This window comes from Haliotis rubra, unplaced genomic scaffold (assembly GCF_003918875.1).
Source record: "Haliotis rubra isolate DU_JTF1 unplaced genomic scaffold, ASM391887v1 Scf847, whole genome shotgun sequence".
Taxonomy (NCBI): domain Eukaryota; kingdom Metazoa; phylum Mollusca; class Gastropoda; order Lepetellida; family Haliotidae; genus Haliotis; species Haliotis rubra.
Window position 1 is genome coordinate 138986 of NW_025767576.1, and position 16717 is coordinate 155702.

Here is a 16717-nt window from a genome sequence, read left to right on the forward strand (position 1 = left end):
CCAGCTCAGGGGCTCTGTAGACGCTGCAGGACTCTTTCCTTGTCTTTGTCCTTATGCTCTCCTTCATCCTGTTTCCTTTTCTTTTCCTTTACATCCACATCCATGACCTTCTCTGAATCATCCATCCTCAGAATCATCTGATTCATGCACATCTAACTCCTTGTTAGTCCGGAGAGCGGAAGGTCGCGGATTCGACCCCCGACCGCGTCATACCAAAAGACGTTAAAATATGGTACTTGTTGGTCCCTGTCTGGCGCTCGGCATTAATGGGTACAACAAGGACTGGTCGGCTCGGAGTCAGTATAATGTGTCTGAGTGGGGTATTCATGGTTCACTGCGGCATGGTATCTCAGTGGGCTAGCACTATAAAACAAGCTTCAGTCTGGGCTAGTACAAGCAGCCGCACATAAACATACACACGCATGCACGTCGTCATATGAGCGAAATATTTTCAAGCACGACATTAAACCCAATTTCACCTCATCTCACCTCCTTGTTAGTCACAGGGGCTGGATCAACATTTGGACACTTAGCTCTGACATGTCCATGAGTATGGCAGTTAAGACAGATGGGAAGTCTTCCTGGAGCCGTGATCAGCATACTCTGCTTTCCCCCGAATTTCACAACATGTGGAATCTTAGCTTTCTCGTCATCACTGAGTTCCATCTTCACGATCCTCACTCCTGAATATATCTCCTCTCCGTCCCACTCTTCATACTCCCTGAACACGTCGACAACCTTCCCATACTTGGAGAAATAATGCTTCAGGAAAGAACTCTTGATGGTAGCATGCAGCCAGTGGATCCTAAGGGGAACAATGTACTTTCCATAACTGTAAAAGTAGATCCTGTCCTTCTCTGCCTGAACACACTGAAGCTCTAGCAATCTCCTGGCACTCACAATATCCTTCATGATGGCATGATGACGATGTAAACTCTGGCACAAACATCATGCAGTCTAGAAAGTCCTTTGTCGATGAGACCTTGGCAGTAAGGTAGACACTGAGACTTCTTCCAACAACGTCTTGGTCCACAAACTCCTCAGGAATGGGAGCCTCATTGACTACTGCTGTAAGAGCCATGTCGAATGTGTGGATACTACTAAAAGTCATACGATTAGCTGGTAATCGATGCCACACGTAGACCTGTTAAAGCAAAAGAAGCGTCAGACAATCACATGTAAGACTGTAGGCAAAAATCTGCAAAGACTCCCTTAGGAGATAACCGAGACTGGTTTTGCTAAGATACTACACTTTGATCTTAGCCAAAAGGCCGATAAGCGTATATATGTAATGCTGCTGTCATTTTTGACAACGTTATAAAATAGCGTAATACTAACGTTGTGACAACGTTGTGTCATGACGTTACCAATCTACAACCTTCCCACAACGTTTCGAAAACGTTGTATGTTAGCTGGTAACGTTAACGTCCGCCGTTTGTTTTGCTTTCTTCTTTCTGTCTTCTCTCAAGAAGGAGGCCATATTTGTTTTCATAATTCACCTCGGCTACGGACATCTTGGGTTCTTATCTCCAGGAATACTTGCTCCGATTATGTGCCTTGGCCTGTCAACTCTAAAGCTGTGTTTGTCCATGTGATCTGTCACCCGTGAAGATCCGGGTTAGAAGAGTTGGTCTTCAGCAACCCATGCTTGTCGTAAGTGGCAACTAACGTGATCGGGTGGTCAGGCTCGATGAATTGGTTGATCCATGTCACCGTATCCCAGTTGCGTAGATCGATGCTCATGCTGTTGATCACTGATTTATCTGGTCAGACTCGATTAGTTACAGACCGCCGCCATATTGTTGGAGTATTGCTGAGTGCGGCGCTAAACGACAAAACAAGGTACTGGTGTCACAATATCCATCAGACAATTCCTCTCCCTAATGAGTGAGTGAGTTTGGTTTTACGCCGCTTTTAGAATATTCCAGCAATATCACGGCGGGGAACAGCAGAAATGGGCTTCACATATTGTACCCATGTGGGGAATCGAACCCGGGTCTCCAGCGTGACGAGTGGATACTTTAACCATTTGGCTACCCTACCGCCCCCTCTCGCTAATGCAAGGTATTGGATAAGATGACTAGTTTGGTATCGTGTCATTCGAATCGGGTCTAAAACGTAGCTATTATTAGCGATGGATATCATATAACAGAAAGAACAAATAGACCCTGGACAATCGGAGATAAGTATGCCTACTTTGAGAACTACACCACCTGGTAAGATTTTATCAGAGCCACGTCCACGTCTCTAACCTCTTATAAAAAACATTATTCTCTCTTCAGACATTGAGGACAGAAGAGGCTTCGTTTTTTAATTTACATACATTACCAAAACTTGCCGTTACAATGCCAACGAAAGGTATATATATATATAGTGTGTGTTTTGTGTACTTTATATTTCTATGTAAGTGAACTTTCTAATTTGACGGTAAGTTTTCGGTACGAGTGAGCAATGCACTTTGACCAGCGTATATATTTTGTGTATCCAGAATGGGGCGGTGGGGTAGCCTAGTGGTTAAAGCGTTGGCTCGTCACGCCGAAGACCTCGGGTTCGAATCCCCACATGGGTACAATGTGTGAAACCCATTTCTGGTGTCCCCCGCCGTGATGCTGCTGGAATATTGCTAAAAGCGGCGTAAAACCAAACTCAGTCAGTCAGTCAGTGTATCCAGAAAATGAACTAAACCGACAGTTTCCGAATGTATACAAAAATATCAGATCATTGTATTGCTGTGGAATATTGTCGACAATGTACCTTCCGGGTGCCATAGCATCTAAATAATCTAAGAGGAACCATTGAAGAAATATATTTGCAGATTTTCTCTGATACACATCGACTTCGTGGAGATAATGAGAAAGCTTATGTCTGTCTGACTGAAGAATATAACACACAAACGCGAGAGAATATTCAGCGTCGATCATCTTCCGAAACAGATTCCATTAGGCGTAAAAAGCAAAATATTGGTCAAAACTATGTGACTGGATCTTTGAAAATAATAAGAATAAGCATGTCTTGTTTACCGGCAGCATCAAAACTTAGACATGATGCCTTAAGATATTAAAATGTGTGTTTGTTTTTTAATGTGCTTTTATTGTGTGTGTTTTGTGTGTGTGTGTGTGTGTGTGTTGTTTTTTTGTTTTTTTGTGTGTGTGTGTGTGTGTGTGTGTGTGTGTGTGTGTGTGTGTGTGTGTGTGTGTGTGTGTGTGTGTGTGTGTGTGTGTGTGTGTGTGTGTGTGTGTGTGTGTGTTTAGTTTTCTTATGTTTTGTTTTTGGGGGCTGCCTTTTAAGAGTCAAAGCATTATTCCTGTCATATAGTGTAGTGAAGATTGGAAGGCCGAAGTCCGGTCAGGTTGCATGACGCAACCTTTCATGGTTGTTTCCTGATAAGGACGCAGAGAGCTTCTACGTAAAAGATATCCCACAAGGAACAGACTGAATATCTGTTAAGGTTTAGGTGCTGACTGACCGAAAATTTCAGCTAGTCTGGGATAGGAAGATACAATCATAGGCCAGAAAGTAGAGTTGTTTTGTGGCTACAGTCGAATTTGGCATTGTGGCATTGTGTGTTAAGGATTGTGCGGAAAAAAGCAAAGACATTTTGAAAAATAAAATTAAGGTGACATAGAAATAGTAATACTGTTAATACAGGAATAGTGAGTGAGTGTTGTTTTATGCCGTCTTTAGCAGTATTCGAGCCATATTACGGGTCACTAATGTCACTCATACGTTACTTCATTAGCACATATTGACTTCTTATCAGTTGCTTTGTTTCAAAGGTCTGCTTCAGCGTCTACAAGACAAAGAGGATATTGTTGTGGCGGAGGGATATGTGTTTGAATTTGAGAGAAGAGGCTTGCTGAAAGCCGGAGCATTTGTACCGGAAGTCGTCATTGAAAGACCGGATCTGGTGAAAGTTCTCCACGAAGAGTTTGTGAATGCCGGAAGTGACGTCTGTTTAGCTTTCACGGTAGGTAAATGATTTGCTTTTCACGACTGTGATCTTTCGTTAATCAAAGAAACTCACAGTCTCATTGCTATCAATTGTCTTATGGGATTAGGGGGGATGAGGTCCTCTATATATTTATTGCAATTATGTAGTGAATGCACATGAGAGTGTATCAGTCTTGACTAATGGCGACTGTTCGCTCATCACGCCGAAGACCTTTGTTTGATTTCCCACCCATTTCTGGTGTCCCCCGCCGTTATATTGCTGGACTATTGCTAAAAGCGGCGTAAAACGAAACTCACTGACATTCACCCAGAATGGTCTTCAGTCATCTGTGCTATAAAAGTCGACTGAGGGCATCTGGTGGTCAGGCTCGCTGACCTGATTGATGGGTGTCATTAGAAGTGTGACGATACAGAAATATCACGATACGATACGTATTGCGATATTTTGGCACGATACGATTCGATTTGATGCATATCACAATATGCTATCTTTAGTTATTTTCTTTCAAAATGTATATTTTGATAGCAAGTAACAGTGTAAATTTTGACATAACCGCCAATTCCTTGTGAAAATTAATAATTTTAAGGTCAACGATACATATCACGATACAAAAAAAGGTATCGATGTACTTATCGTCAGATAAAGTATGGCGATTATCGATACTACGATATGTCGTCACAGCTCTAGGTGTCATCGTATCCCAATTGTGTCGATCGATGCTCATGGTGACCAGGCATCGGATGCTGAGCTTCGGTTCTGCAGGCAAACCTTCTATCCACTTGACAAGGTGGTCTTATGTTTCACGAAAAAGGTTCATATAGGTACAATGTGTGAAGCCCATTTCTGGTGTACCCCGCCGTGATGTTGCTGGAATTAATATTGCTGAAAGCAGCGTAAAACTAACTCGCTCACTCACTCACTCACATTCACTTGACAAGCTGGTGTTATGTTTCACGAAAAAAGGTTCCCCTAAAAGATTATGGAGGTAGAAGTACAGACAACTGATGTTCAAGTGGCATTGTCTTAATCTTATAGGAACATTTATACAATGAATTTATGTTTCCTCGTTAAAACAATATTGCATTTATCCAACAGTACTACGGTCACAGAGAGAAACTCAGAGTTATCGGCCGTGAAGGTGACCTTGAGAGGTTGAACAGAGATGCTTTGCGGATCGCGAAGGCAGGTAGCAGACGACACCGGGACGTTAATGGCGGGAAATCTCTGCAACACGACGGTGTACAGGAAGGATAACAAGGACGCCATTGAGACGACGGAAGCCATGTTTAAAGTGAGTGCGCGAAAATTTCTTCCATTTTGGACGGTAGTAATTAAACATACAACACTTAAACCTTGCGAACATTGAGAAATTAGCGTCCTTGAACAAAGTCTAAGTGATCACTTCTGTAAGTCCTCGAGTTGGGTTTAGCACAAGTTTGATCCGTAACATAGGCGGATCCAGAGAGGGGGGGGGGGGGTTGCAGGGGTGCGCATCCCCCCTTTTGTGCTGAAAGTTTGTTAAATGACCATTGAAACTCGGGTGAAAATGAAGTGTGCACCCCTCCTTTACTCAATAGTGTGCACCCCCCTTTCTCAAAAAGCTGTATCCGCCCCTGCGTAATACTAAACAACTGTAAGGCTTGTCAGCTGTGGAATAAATTGTGGACTCAAAACACTAGACATTTATTTTGAGACGTATTCAACGAACACGGATATGGTGATGATACGGTGGGGTAGCCTGGGGGTAAAAGCGTTCGCTCGTCACGCCGAAGGCCCGGGTTCGATTCCAACATGGGTACAGTGTTTGAAGCCCATTTCTGGTTTCTCCCGCCGTGATGTTGCTGGAATATTGCTAAAAGCGGCGAAAAACCATACTCGCTCAACCACTCATAAAAGACTATTATTAGAACCAATCTGGGATGCAAAGGAATTTACATCTGAGGGATGGAACTCTCTCACAATTGAATTCGAACCCTCAACTCGCAGATACAAGGGTTATATCTCTTCATGGCATATGTTTCATAAAATTACATTGCACTGTTAGATTTGAAATGCGACTTAAGATATACATTGAGATGATGCTTCAGTAAGCGTTGAAACCTTTGGGTAATATTCTCTTCTACCAGGAACAGATCGAGTGGGCGGTGGAGGAAGGCGCCGACTACATTGTTGGAGAAACCTTCAGCGAGTTGGGAGAGGCTATGCTTGCTCTCGAGTGTATTAACAAATATGGAAATGGTAAGATGATGCAGAATTTGCAGTTAATCAGATAAAATTCTGAATAATCACATTGCGTCATGAATCTTCTTCAGCGGATTTTTTGTTCGTGAATCTGAAAACAGAGCCAACTTCATTCCAGGACTACCAGCGGCCATTAGCTTTAATGCCCATACAGTGGACAAAACGTCAGACGGTTTGGCTTTGGGTGTCGCCTGCCGCAGGCTAGAGGATGCAGGAGCGGCGGCAGTTGGATTAAACTGTGGGCGTGGTCCCAGGACGATGCTGCCTCTCATTAGAGAGATCAGACAGGCCTGCAAGGTAGCCCTGGCTTTTATAAGTGAGTGAGTGAATGTGTGATCGAGTGTCACGCCGCCATGAATTGTACTTCATTGATATCACGGTGTGCCAACTAAATGTAACTTGAGAAATGTAGCCATTACCTTCTATGGGGAAACTTTAGAGCACGGGTACCATGCAAACCAACAATTCCAATCAGATCAGGCCGAACATGGAACTTGAGCTAACGATCATATGATTCTAGCAGACCTAAGGGACGTAACTCAGCATCACAGCATGTAAAACCGTAAAATGGACCAGTCCTGATCCTGGTTATATTGTATAAACTGATAGCAAATGGATGGTATCTCTGGCCAACGTAAGACCGTTCAGCAGAGCCATTTTCGATACATGGATATAGGCAATGTCTGCTACATTTTTTAATTGGCATATTCATTCACATTTCATTTACGTTTATATCACAAAATCCGTTCACTGTTTATAGGGACCAGTTATTGCATTGCCGGTGACGTACCGCACATGTTCAGATCATCCTACGTTCCAGTCGCTCAAAGATCCACTGACAGGTACGTGGTCTGCATGCTCTGAATGTTTACATACGTGTTTCCGGTACGTGGTCTGCATGCTCTGAATGTTTACAAACGTGTTTCCGGTACGGAGATTGAATGTTCACAAACGTGTTACCGGTACGTGGTTTGCATGCTCTGAATGTTTACAAACGTGTTTCCGGTACGTGGTTTGCATGCTCTGAATGTTTACATACTGTTTCCGGTACGTGGTTTGCATGCTCTGAATGTTTACATACTGTTTCCGGTACGTGGTCTGCATGCTCTGAATGTTTACACGTGTTTCCGGTACGTGGTCTGCATGCTCTGAATGTTTACAAACTTGTTTCCGGTACGTGGTCTGCATGCTCTGAATGTTTACAAACGTGTTTCCGGTACGTGGTTTGCATGCTCTGAATGTTTACATACTGTTTCCGGTACGTGGTTTGCATGCTCTGAATGTTTACACGCGTGTTTCCGTTACGGAGTTTGAATGTTCACAAACGTGTTTCCGGTACGTGGTCTGCATGCTCTGAATGTTTACATACTGTTTCCGGTACGTGGTTTGCATGCTCTGAATGTTTACATACTGTTTCCGGTACGTGGTCTGCATGCTCTGAATGTTTACAAACGTGTTTCCGGTACGTGGAATGTTTACATACTGTTTCCGGTACGTGGTTTGCATGCTCTGAATGTTTACAAACGTGTTTCCGGTACGTGGTCTGCATGCTCTGAATGTTTACAAACGTGTTTCCGGTACGTGGTCTGCATGCTCTGAATGTTTACATACTGTTTCCGGTACGTGGTTTGCATGCTCTGAATGTTTACAAACGTGTTTCCGTTACGGAGTTTGAATGTTCACAAACGTGTTTCCGGTACGTGGTCTGCATGCTCTGAATGTTTACATACTGTTTCCGGTACGTGGTTTGCATGCTCTGAATGTTTACATACTGTTTCCGGTACGTGGTCTGCATGCTCTGAATGTTTACAAACGTGTTTCCGGTACGTGGTCTGCATGCTCTGAATGTTTACAAACGTGTTTCCGGTACGTGGTCTGCATGCTCTGAATGTTTTACGGTACGTGGTTTGCATGCTCTGAATGTTTGTTTCGGTACGTGGTCTGCGGTACGTGGTTTGCTCTGAATGTTTACATACGGAGTTTGAATGTTTCCGGTACGTGGTTTGCATGCTCTGAATGTTTACACACGTGTTTCCGGTACGGAGTTTGAATGTTCACAAACGTGTTTCCGGTACGTGGTTTGCATGCTCTGAATGTTTACACACGTGTTTCCGGTACGTGGTCTGCATGCTCTGAATGTTCACAAACGTGTTTCCGGTACGTGGTCTGCATGCTCTGAATGTTTACAAACGTGTTTCCGGTACCTGGTTTTCATGTCAAGAAACACAGAAAAGTCTGTGAATTTAACCCACATCTGCTTCAATGTGTCTGTTGAAGGTGCCAGGGCGTTTCCGGTTGACCTTCCTGGGCAAGCGTGTGGGCGAAGTGAAATCGCCGACTTTGCCCGAGAAGCCAAATCCCTGGGCGTGCAGTACGTCGGACTATGTTGTGGAAACGCTTCTCACTACATCCGGGTGGTGGCGGAAGAATACGGGCGTCGACCCCCCGCGAGTAGATACTCCCCCGATATGTCCCAGCACTTTATTTTCGGGAAGAACAAAAGCAGCGAGGATCCTTACCAGCAGGCACTCAAGAAGAAAATTGCAGGCATAACAGGCTGATGAAAGAGAAAACAAACTATCACCATTCTGTAACTAAGTTAATTTGACATTAAACCTTCTTGCTTGTTTATTTTATAGCATGTATACAAAAGGGTTTTAACATGCATTATGTAAAATTTTAAGTTGAAAATATCTTACGTTAGTGATATTACAGGGGCGGTGGGAAGCCTAGTGGTTAAAGCGTTTGTTCGTTACGCCGAAGACCCGGGTTCGATTCACCTCATGGGTATATTTCTTGTGTCCCTACCGTGATATAGAGCCCGTCAGTAGGTCACAGAACTTCGGAGGACCTTAGTACATCCGGTGACAAACAACCTTTCATACCTTTTCATGGTTGTCAGTTAGGGCTGTGCAATATTACCGGTAAAATGGTATATACCGGTACAGTATCTCGCGATACGATTATCGCGATATTGTTCAGATTCTGTAATATAATGGGTCATCCAGAGTTAGCTCCGTTTGAATTATGCGCCCTTGATTTCCACAGCAAACACAGGTGTTCTAAAAGTGCCAAATATACTTTTATTTCTGTTGGTTTTATCATGGAATAATAATTCATACGAAAATTCATTATTAATTATAGCCACTACAAGCAATATACTAGGATTCAGATATTAGGCAAATATAAATACAAAATGTATAGAATATTAGTTTCATCATGTGTCAGTAAAAGCTTAGAGAAAGACTCCAGTCAAAAGTAGTAAAACTCATCTCACAGACATACTATTGAACAAGGTGTAAATTACGACTGCACAATTTCACAGATGTTCAAGATAAATCCTAGCCTAAGGTATCAAAGACTCAAGCTGTTAGACAAACCTTTCAGTAAGACAAAGTTATGTCTAGACGGTCTAATAGACTGTTTTGATAAAGTAAACATGTCATCATCTATATTACAATAACATTAAGCAAACATCAATTTAGGGTCATTAAGACATGGCCCAGAGTAAACGCATCTATTGTAATCCAAGCACCTATAATTGACACATCAAATTAGGCTCGTTAAGATCTAGCCCAAGGTAAGCATCCAAGCATCCAGTAAAAGTGCCAACGAGATTAGTGCCAGTTGAAATAGGATTAGCAGGATTAAGTACTCCCCCTGTCTGGTCATTAAAGTTGTTCTTGTAGGACACACCCCATTCTGTATTTTTATTGGTTATTGTAGGTTACACCCATTTTTGTATCAATCAACGAATCATAATCTCTTCCTTGTTTCAATTTTAGATAAATAATCACCAACTCCATGGCCAATTATTTGTCAGTAGGGTTTAGACTCCCAACACATGTCAGCTCTAGCCCTTAGCCCAGAAGACCGCCTCCGTGGTGTAGTGGTTACAGCGGAAGGTCGCGGGTTCGATCCCCGACCGCGTCATACCCAAAGACGTTAAAATATGGCACTTGTTGGTCCCTGCCTGGCGCCCGGCATTAATGGGTACAACAAGGGCTGGTCGGCTCGGAGTCAGTATAATGTGTCTGAGTAGGGTATTCATGCTTCACTGCGGCATGGTACCTCAGTGGGCTAGCACTATAAAACCAGCTTAAGTCTGGGCTAGTACAAGCAGCCGCACATACACACACACACACACACGCATGCACGTCGTCATATGAGCGAAATATTCTCAAGTACGACGTTAAACCCAATTTCACCTCCCCTCACCTCAGCCCAGAGGGTTGTACAGACTCTCTGTGGCCACCCCATGTTATTCCATTCTTGGAAATAAAATTGTGATTGGCTTCTTGTGACTTCGGATTCTTTGCTGAGTTAATCCCCCCAAGCAGACCAGCACGCTAGTTAGAAATGGGTTTTCACCTGCTCCCTCACTGGGACCAAAGACCCTTATCATAGTAGTTTCATGTAACATTTTACATGAGGAAGTGTCATGATAAGTGGCTCCAAAATTGTCAAATAGTCTACCAAATACTTTACGTTTTGTGGGTTTGAATGGTTTCATTTGGAGGAATTAAGTGGCCTCAAATGGACCAATTTTTATTTGGACTTATTAGTAGAGCCTCTGGCTCTGAGTGACCATTTCACAGTTCACAGCATTTGGTTATTTTTGTTTGTTTCATAATGGGGCAGATGATATCAACTTATCCTACAGGCCTGAGTCTTAGAAAAATGTATGACTGTATAATGACATTCCAGTCAAGGATCTTAGCTATTGGAAGTCACATGCGATTTTAATCTCAAGTAGTTCAACTAAATCTTGTTTTTGTTTCATTTGGCAATAGTTCATGGTAACACATAGAATCTGAATGAATCACCTAGAGTGACAATAATTACATACTGCATTGAACTGCATTCCGTTTAAGCAAACAACACGGACTATGAAAATCATGTTATACTATTACCTTTATCATTATGTTCGCAAAACGTTGGTGCAATTAATATATTCCACATTAAGGCTCTATATTATTTTATTTACCTGTAAACGATTGGCACACATAAATACACAATGGGGACGGGGAGCCTGAAAGTATGGTGTAACAGCAACTGAGAAGATGATGTCGCACACAGAGAGCTATTATGAATTTATGTTGTACGCACTTTGGCAGAAACCTTCCAGTCAATATATCACAATATGTATTGCAATATCTCTTAAATTTTTGCAATATATCGCAATATGAAAATCAGGGCAATATCCAGCCCTATTGTCAGTTGACAGTAAGGAACCGATCAGCCTTGTAGGAATAACCCATTTCCGATCTAACCATCCACAAATTAGCCAATTATTACGACTGTCAACAGCTGTGACAGCCAAGCATGGTTGCACACTTGGTCCGGTCTAGTAAAGTCTATATTTGGTGATCGCGTATTTGGAACCATACGCTTGTATTGGCATGTTCTCATTTCGCCTACATCCCAATTCGCCTACAGTCTTAAAACAACATTTCATGGTCTGTTGACTGTTGATTACGCAATGGTAAACTAGTGGCACCCTTATGATCTAAAAGAGGACTCTTCTAGTTGAAGTAGTTAAAGGACAAAAAGACATTTTTAAAAGAATTTATTTCTGTTATTTGTCTGTTATTTATTTACACTGTTAATTGTCCATTTTTCGATCACAATGGTATTCACATCATATAACATCATATTACATATGCTTAGTGTTAAGGAAGTTTACTTGTGCGGATGTCCATTCTCACTTCATCACGAACACATTGTCTCAGTCTGGTGAGGAGTCTGGTCTCTTCTTCATTCATCAGAGGAGGGTGCTTGTGCTCTGTGACGGAAGATACGTGGTCACCAATGGTACTGCACTAGCCTTTACATTTATCTATGACGCACTTCCAGTGTGGCTACTTGTCTCACAACATTCAGTCGATACTTGTGGCCATCATGTAGTACCTGTCTTCCTCCTCTCTGAGACAAGATGAACTCTGCCCTCTGCAGGTTAGCCATTGTGACTCACAGTGGTTGGCGAACGCTCCATTTTATATGGTTAAGTTGGTTTAAAGCCTATTAGTAGCAGAACTGAGTATTTTATTATAACCTTGTTTGAACTTCTTAGAGGATGCACCAATCCTCTTTACTGAACTACATATCCTTATAACAACTGATTATTTTACAGTGAGACATTAACTACATACCATCATTGCATTTACAATTTAGCTTGTGCATTAATCCCTTTCATTTTATTTGAACTGAACTGAACTGAACTTTATTTAAACTCAGGCCTCAGACAGCGACATATGAGGTTACAAATATGTTACAATTAAATATATTCATATAGTTATATACAATGTATGTGCAGTCGAGTATTTCATATATACAGATGAATAAGTAATGCATTATATATATAGATAGATTGCAAATCTATCTGCAAATAGATTGCACAAAGATAATAGAAATATACTCTCCCAAAAAAGAAACGCATATAGGAATTTCAACTGTATTTTTATGTTTATTTTGTAGGCTTTATAAGTCAATGAAATATAGCGAAATTGCACACTGGGAACGCAGACTTATCCGCCTTTGGCACCAACTCGAGGAAAGTCAGTTTGAGTGTCACATGGAGACGTGTTGTGGCGCTGAAGTCAATACCTCGTGTGACCACCATGGGCATCCAGAACTGCACGGCATCGCGTCGGCATCGAACGAATAAGTCTCAGAATCTCGTGTTGCCCAATCGCAGCCCACTCTACCTGTAGTGCCTGTGCGAGTTGCTGAAGTGTCTGGGGCTGAGGGTTACGGCGTCGCACCCGTCTGTCCAGGGCAACCCACAGATGTTCGATCGGGTTTAAGTCCCGTGATCTTGAGGGCCAGGGGAGCACATTGATGTTGTGGTTCTGGAGGAAGTCTCTAGTGTGACGTGCTGTGTGGGGCCTGGCATTGTCCTGTTGAAACATCTCCCTCTGGCGACCAATGATTGGAAGGAGGTGTGGGCGTAGGTTTCTTCACAGTACCGTTGAGCTGTCAGGTTGCCCTGGATCATCACCAACTAACTTCTCCTACGGCAGGTGATCGCTCCCCACATCATAATACTGCCCCGGCCGAATCTGTCCACCTGGGGAACGCAAGCGTCGGCGAAACGTTCACGTCGACGTCTGTACACCCGCATTCTTCCATCGCGTCGTTCCAATAGAAATCGTGATTCATCACTGAACCAGATTCTACGCCAATTCGGTAGGTTCCAGGCCTGAACGTTGGTGCACCATTGAACTCGATGCCCACGATGTTGTTGTCGAAGCACAGGGCCAAAATAAGGTCTTCTGGCACGTAAACCAGCCTCTCTCAACCTGTTCCTGACGGTCTGTGCAGAAAGCCTCCTCAATCCGGGTATTTGTCGAGCGGTACTGGTCGCCGTAGCTGTTCGATGACGCAGGTGATGTACCAGGATGTAGCGATCCTGCGCCGCAGTGGTCGCTCGAGGTCGCCCACTACGACGGGCATCTGCTACCGCATTCTGCCGGCGATATCTCTCCCAGAGCCGTGAAATGGTGCTTTGGTGAACATTCATGCGTCGGGCAACTGCACGTTGAGACTGGCCAGCTTCAAGCAAACCAATGGCGATATGACGGTTGGCTTCACTTAGACGTGGCATTTTGCGTTCGTCAACAATACTCCAAATACAGTGAATAATCGACAGACAGCGATCAACCTTTTATACCCATCATTGAGACTATCTGATCCCCAACTTTCACGTGCATTGCATGTGAAGTGTGTATTCTGTGACACTACACGCCGAAATTGAAAATCATGCTGTTAAATACGGGTATTTTACGGATGGTGCGTTTTGTTGTGATATTTCAAAACATAAACACCATAGGACTCATAAACAGAGCAAAACCTTTTGTAAAATGAATCTCGTTTTAATTCATTGCTACATGAAATTGCTATTTTCATGATGCGTTTCTTTTTTGGGAGAGTATATTTAGATGGAATATTTTTACTGAAGATTCTTAAAAACATTTATGATAATATAACAGAATAAACAGAGTTTTCTGAGAATACCTTTCTTATTGTTATTGAATAATGTATACATTTCATGAAAATTTGGTTTGGAATAAAAATATGGCTTTAAATATCTAACTCTTGCATTTATAAAGTGAGAACAGATAAATAAATAATGAGATTCATCGCCAATGTCGTAACCATTACAAAGTGTACATATTCTATCACGTTTTTGACTATTGCTCCAGCGGCCTGTTTCAATGGGCAAGTTATGATTTGCTGTTTAATAACGTGACAATACCTTTGAACAAGTTACATAAGGAGTTATATAAGATATCTTCTGATGAATGTTCTACCGTAGACAACCACACTTGCTTATACGCATCTTCTAGTTTACATTTAACTGTAATTTTTAGTTTATTCAAATGTTCAAAATTTTGGGAATTCCAGATACAACTTAGTCCAATTTCGTCAAAAAAAATATTTAATATTCATTATCCTTTTATGCTTACTTTTCCAAAATGTGTGTCGTTAAAAAGCAATTCAGACATGAGTAAGGCTAATTTGGAAGATTTACCTAATTAGTATGGCACTGACCAGTGAGTCAGGTTCATTATAAGTGTAGGGGTGCATTTTCTAATCCCAATTAGCCTACATTGTTTTTGTATGCGGAATGGGATGTAGGCGAAATGAGATGTAGGCGAATGGAGACTAAACCGTTGTATTAATATGGTACCGGAAGTAAGCTCGGCCTTGTCTCTCATATGTAACGTTGGCGCGCGCAAAGGGAGCCGGGAACAAGCTTAATACCGCAAGTAGCGCCTCGCGAGACTATTGCTGGAAATATTTATAAGAGCGGCATAAAACTAAACTCACCGATATTATAGATAAATACTTAACTGTTGAAGTCAAAACATTGATTACATAACAGTCTCGTTTCCTGCTGACTGGGTTCCGCTGACTGGGTACCTATTGGGCAACTTAGTACAATAACCAGTCCAGAATTTTGTTTTGGACTGTTCTGTGTTTTCGTAGGTAAAGTATGTTGCATGTAAAAACAACAACAAGAAATCAAATTATTTCAAACACGCACCTTCTAATCCTTGCAAACACACCGCGCAGCGTGCTCTGATAAACGGCGTGGAAATCTCCAAACGAGGCTCGGGCGCTAGAAAAGTTTGGCGGTCTTGTACGACCTTGACATTATATCCAATCACATTGTACGTTACAAAAGTACACTTAATAAGCGCAAAGAACACATAACAGGTGTAACCAGTCAGCCAGATGACTTGTGAATCATTTTACGACTTTTCCAAACAGGGGCAGTCTGTGACGTCTTAGTTAAGGTCATGCTGCCTAAACCTCGTCATAAAATATAGAAATTCATTTGTAATTTTTTTCTTATGAAACAAGGTTTTGGAATTTCGTGTAATCATAGTTGTTTGTAGTGTCTATTTTCACTTTCACACGAGAAAATTCGGATCGGCTGAAAAGTAGGCCATTGTCTGAATTGGTTCATGAGACTCATGTTTCGGTTTGTGACAGGAGTCGAAGAGTACATCTAGATAGTTATATATATTTTTAATAAAATCAAAATCAAATCAAAAACACTTACACAAATACAAAAATGTTTTTGAATGATAAACCCTGGACTACTGTTGAAATCTAATTTGTTTTTACATTTTAAATTAAGTAGGGGTTATGTAGTTGCGAATTGATTTCTTATACCAATCTAATTTGCCACAAATGTACCAAGCCGCAGTCGCAGCTATATTGCTGCCATGTGTGTTGCTATATTGAGGTAATCTTGCCAGCGACGTAAAACCTTATTTCACCTCAAGTCGTTGATCACTGCATTGTCTGGTCCAGACTCGATTATTTACAGACCGCCGCCATATAGCTGGAATATTGCTGAGTGCGGCGTAAAACTAAACTCACTCACTCACCTATCCATGACAGTAAACTCCGGTTATAACGAACTCCCCGTTATGTAGCTCGAATATTGCCGAGTGCGGCGTAAGAAACATAGTCGTTCGTTATAACCATTTTTCGTCATACGCATTTAAAATATGTTAAACAAGCCGGTACTAAAACAATCAATTCGGTATACACGTTAGTTCGTTAGCACGGAGTAGAAAACTGAACCTATCAGGCAGAGCATGGCATCCCAACTGATGCACTTTAGTAGCGTCGACAGTTTCAAGGGCGTGCACTTACAACACAAGGACAACCATACACGTGGGCGTGGACGACCTGAATGATGCAATCGCTGAACGACACGGGAATCAGTGGGTTACAGGTTGTGTCACGTTGACATATCACAGGGTTTTACCTCGACCTACAAAACTAACCGCACAGACGACCCCCAGGAACTAAAATCAATAGTCCTTAAAAGAAATATGCGGGTCCTGTAAAGTAAGGGACCGTGCATAATTTATGGCTGGTGTGTGTGTGTGTGTGTGTGTGTGTGTGTGCGTGCGTGTGTGTGCGTGTGTGCGTGTGTGTGTGCGTGAGTGATGATTTTAAGAGGGGTGGGGGTTATAAACTATGATAAACTATAGAGTTACG

General features: G+C 42.2%; 1 protein-coding gene across 1 annotated transcript; it reads left to right on the forward strand.

The window, feature by feature from the left end:
• The first annotated feature begins 950 nt into the window (after window positions 1-950).
• LOC124262605 (betaine--homocysteine S-methyltransferase 1-like) lies at window positions 951-8824 on the forward strand. The gene is given in 8 exon segments (XM_046697111.1): window positions 951-989; window positions 3761-3967; window positions 5048-5134; window positions 5136-5243; window positions 6079-6190; window positions 6312-6490; window positions 6954-7035; window positions 8471-8824. Coding segments are annotated over 8 exon segments (1098 nt in total). The 3' UTR covers window positions 8755-8824.
• Window positions 8825-16717: the final 7893 nt, after the last annotated feature.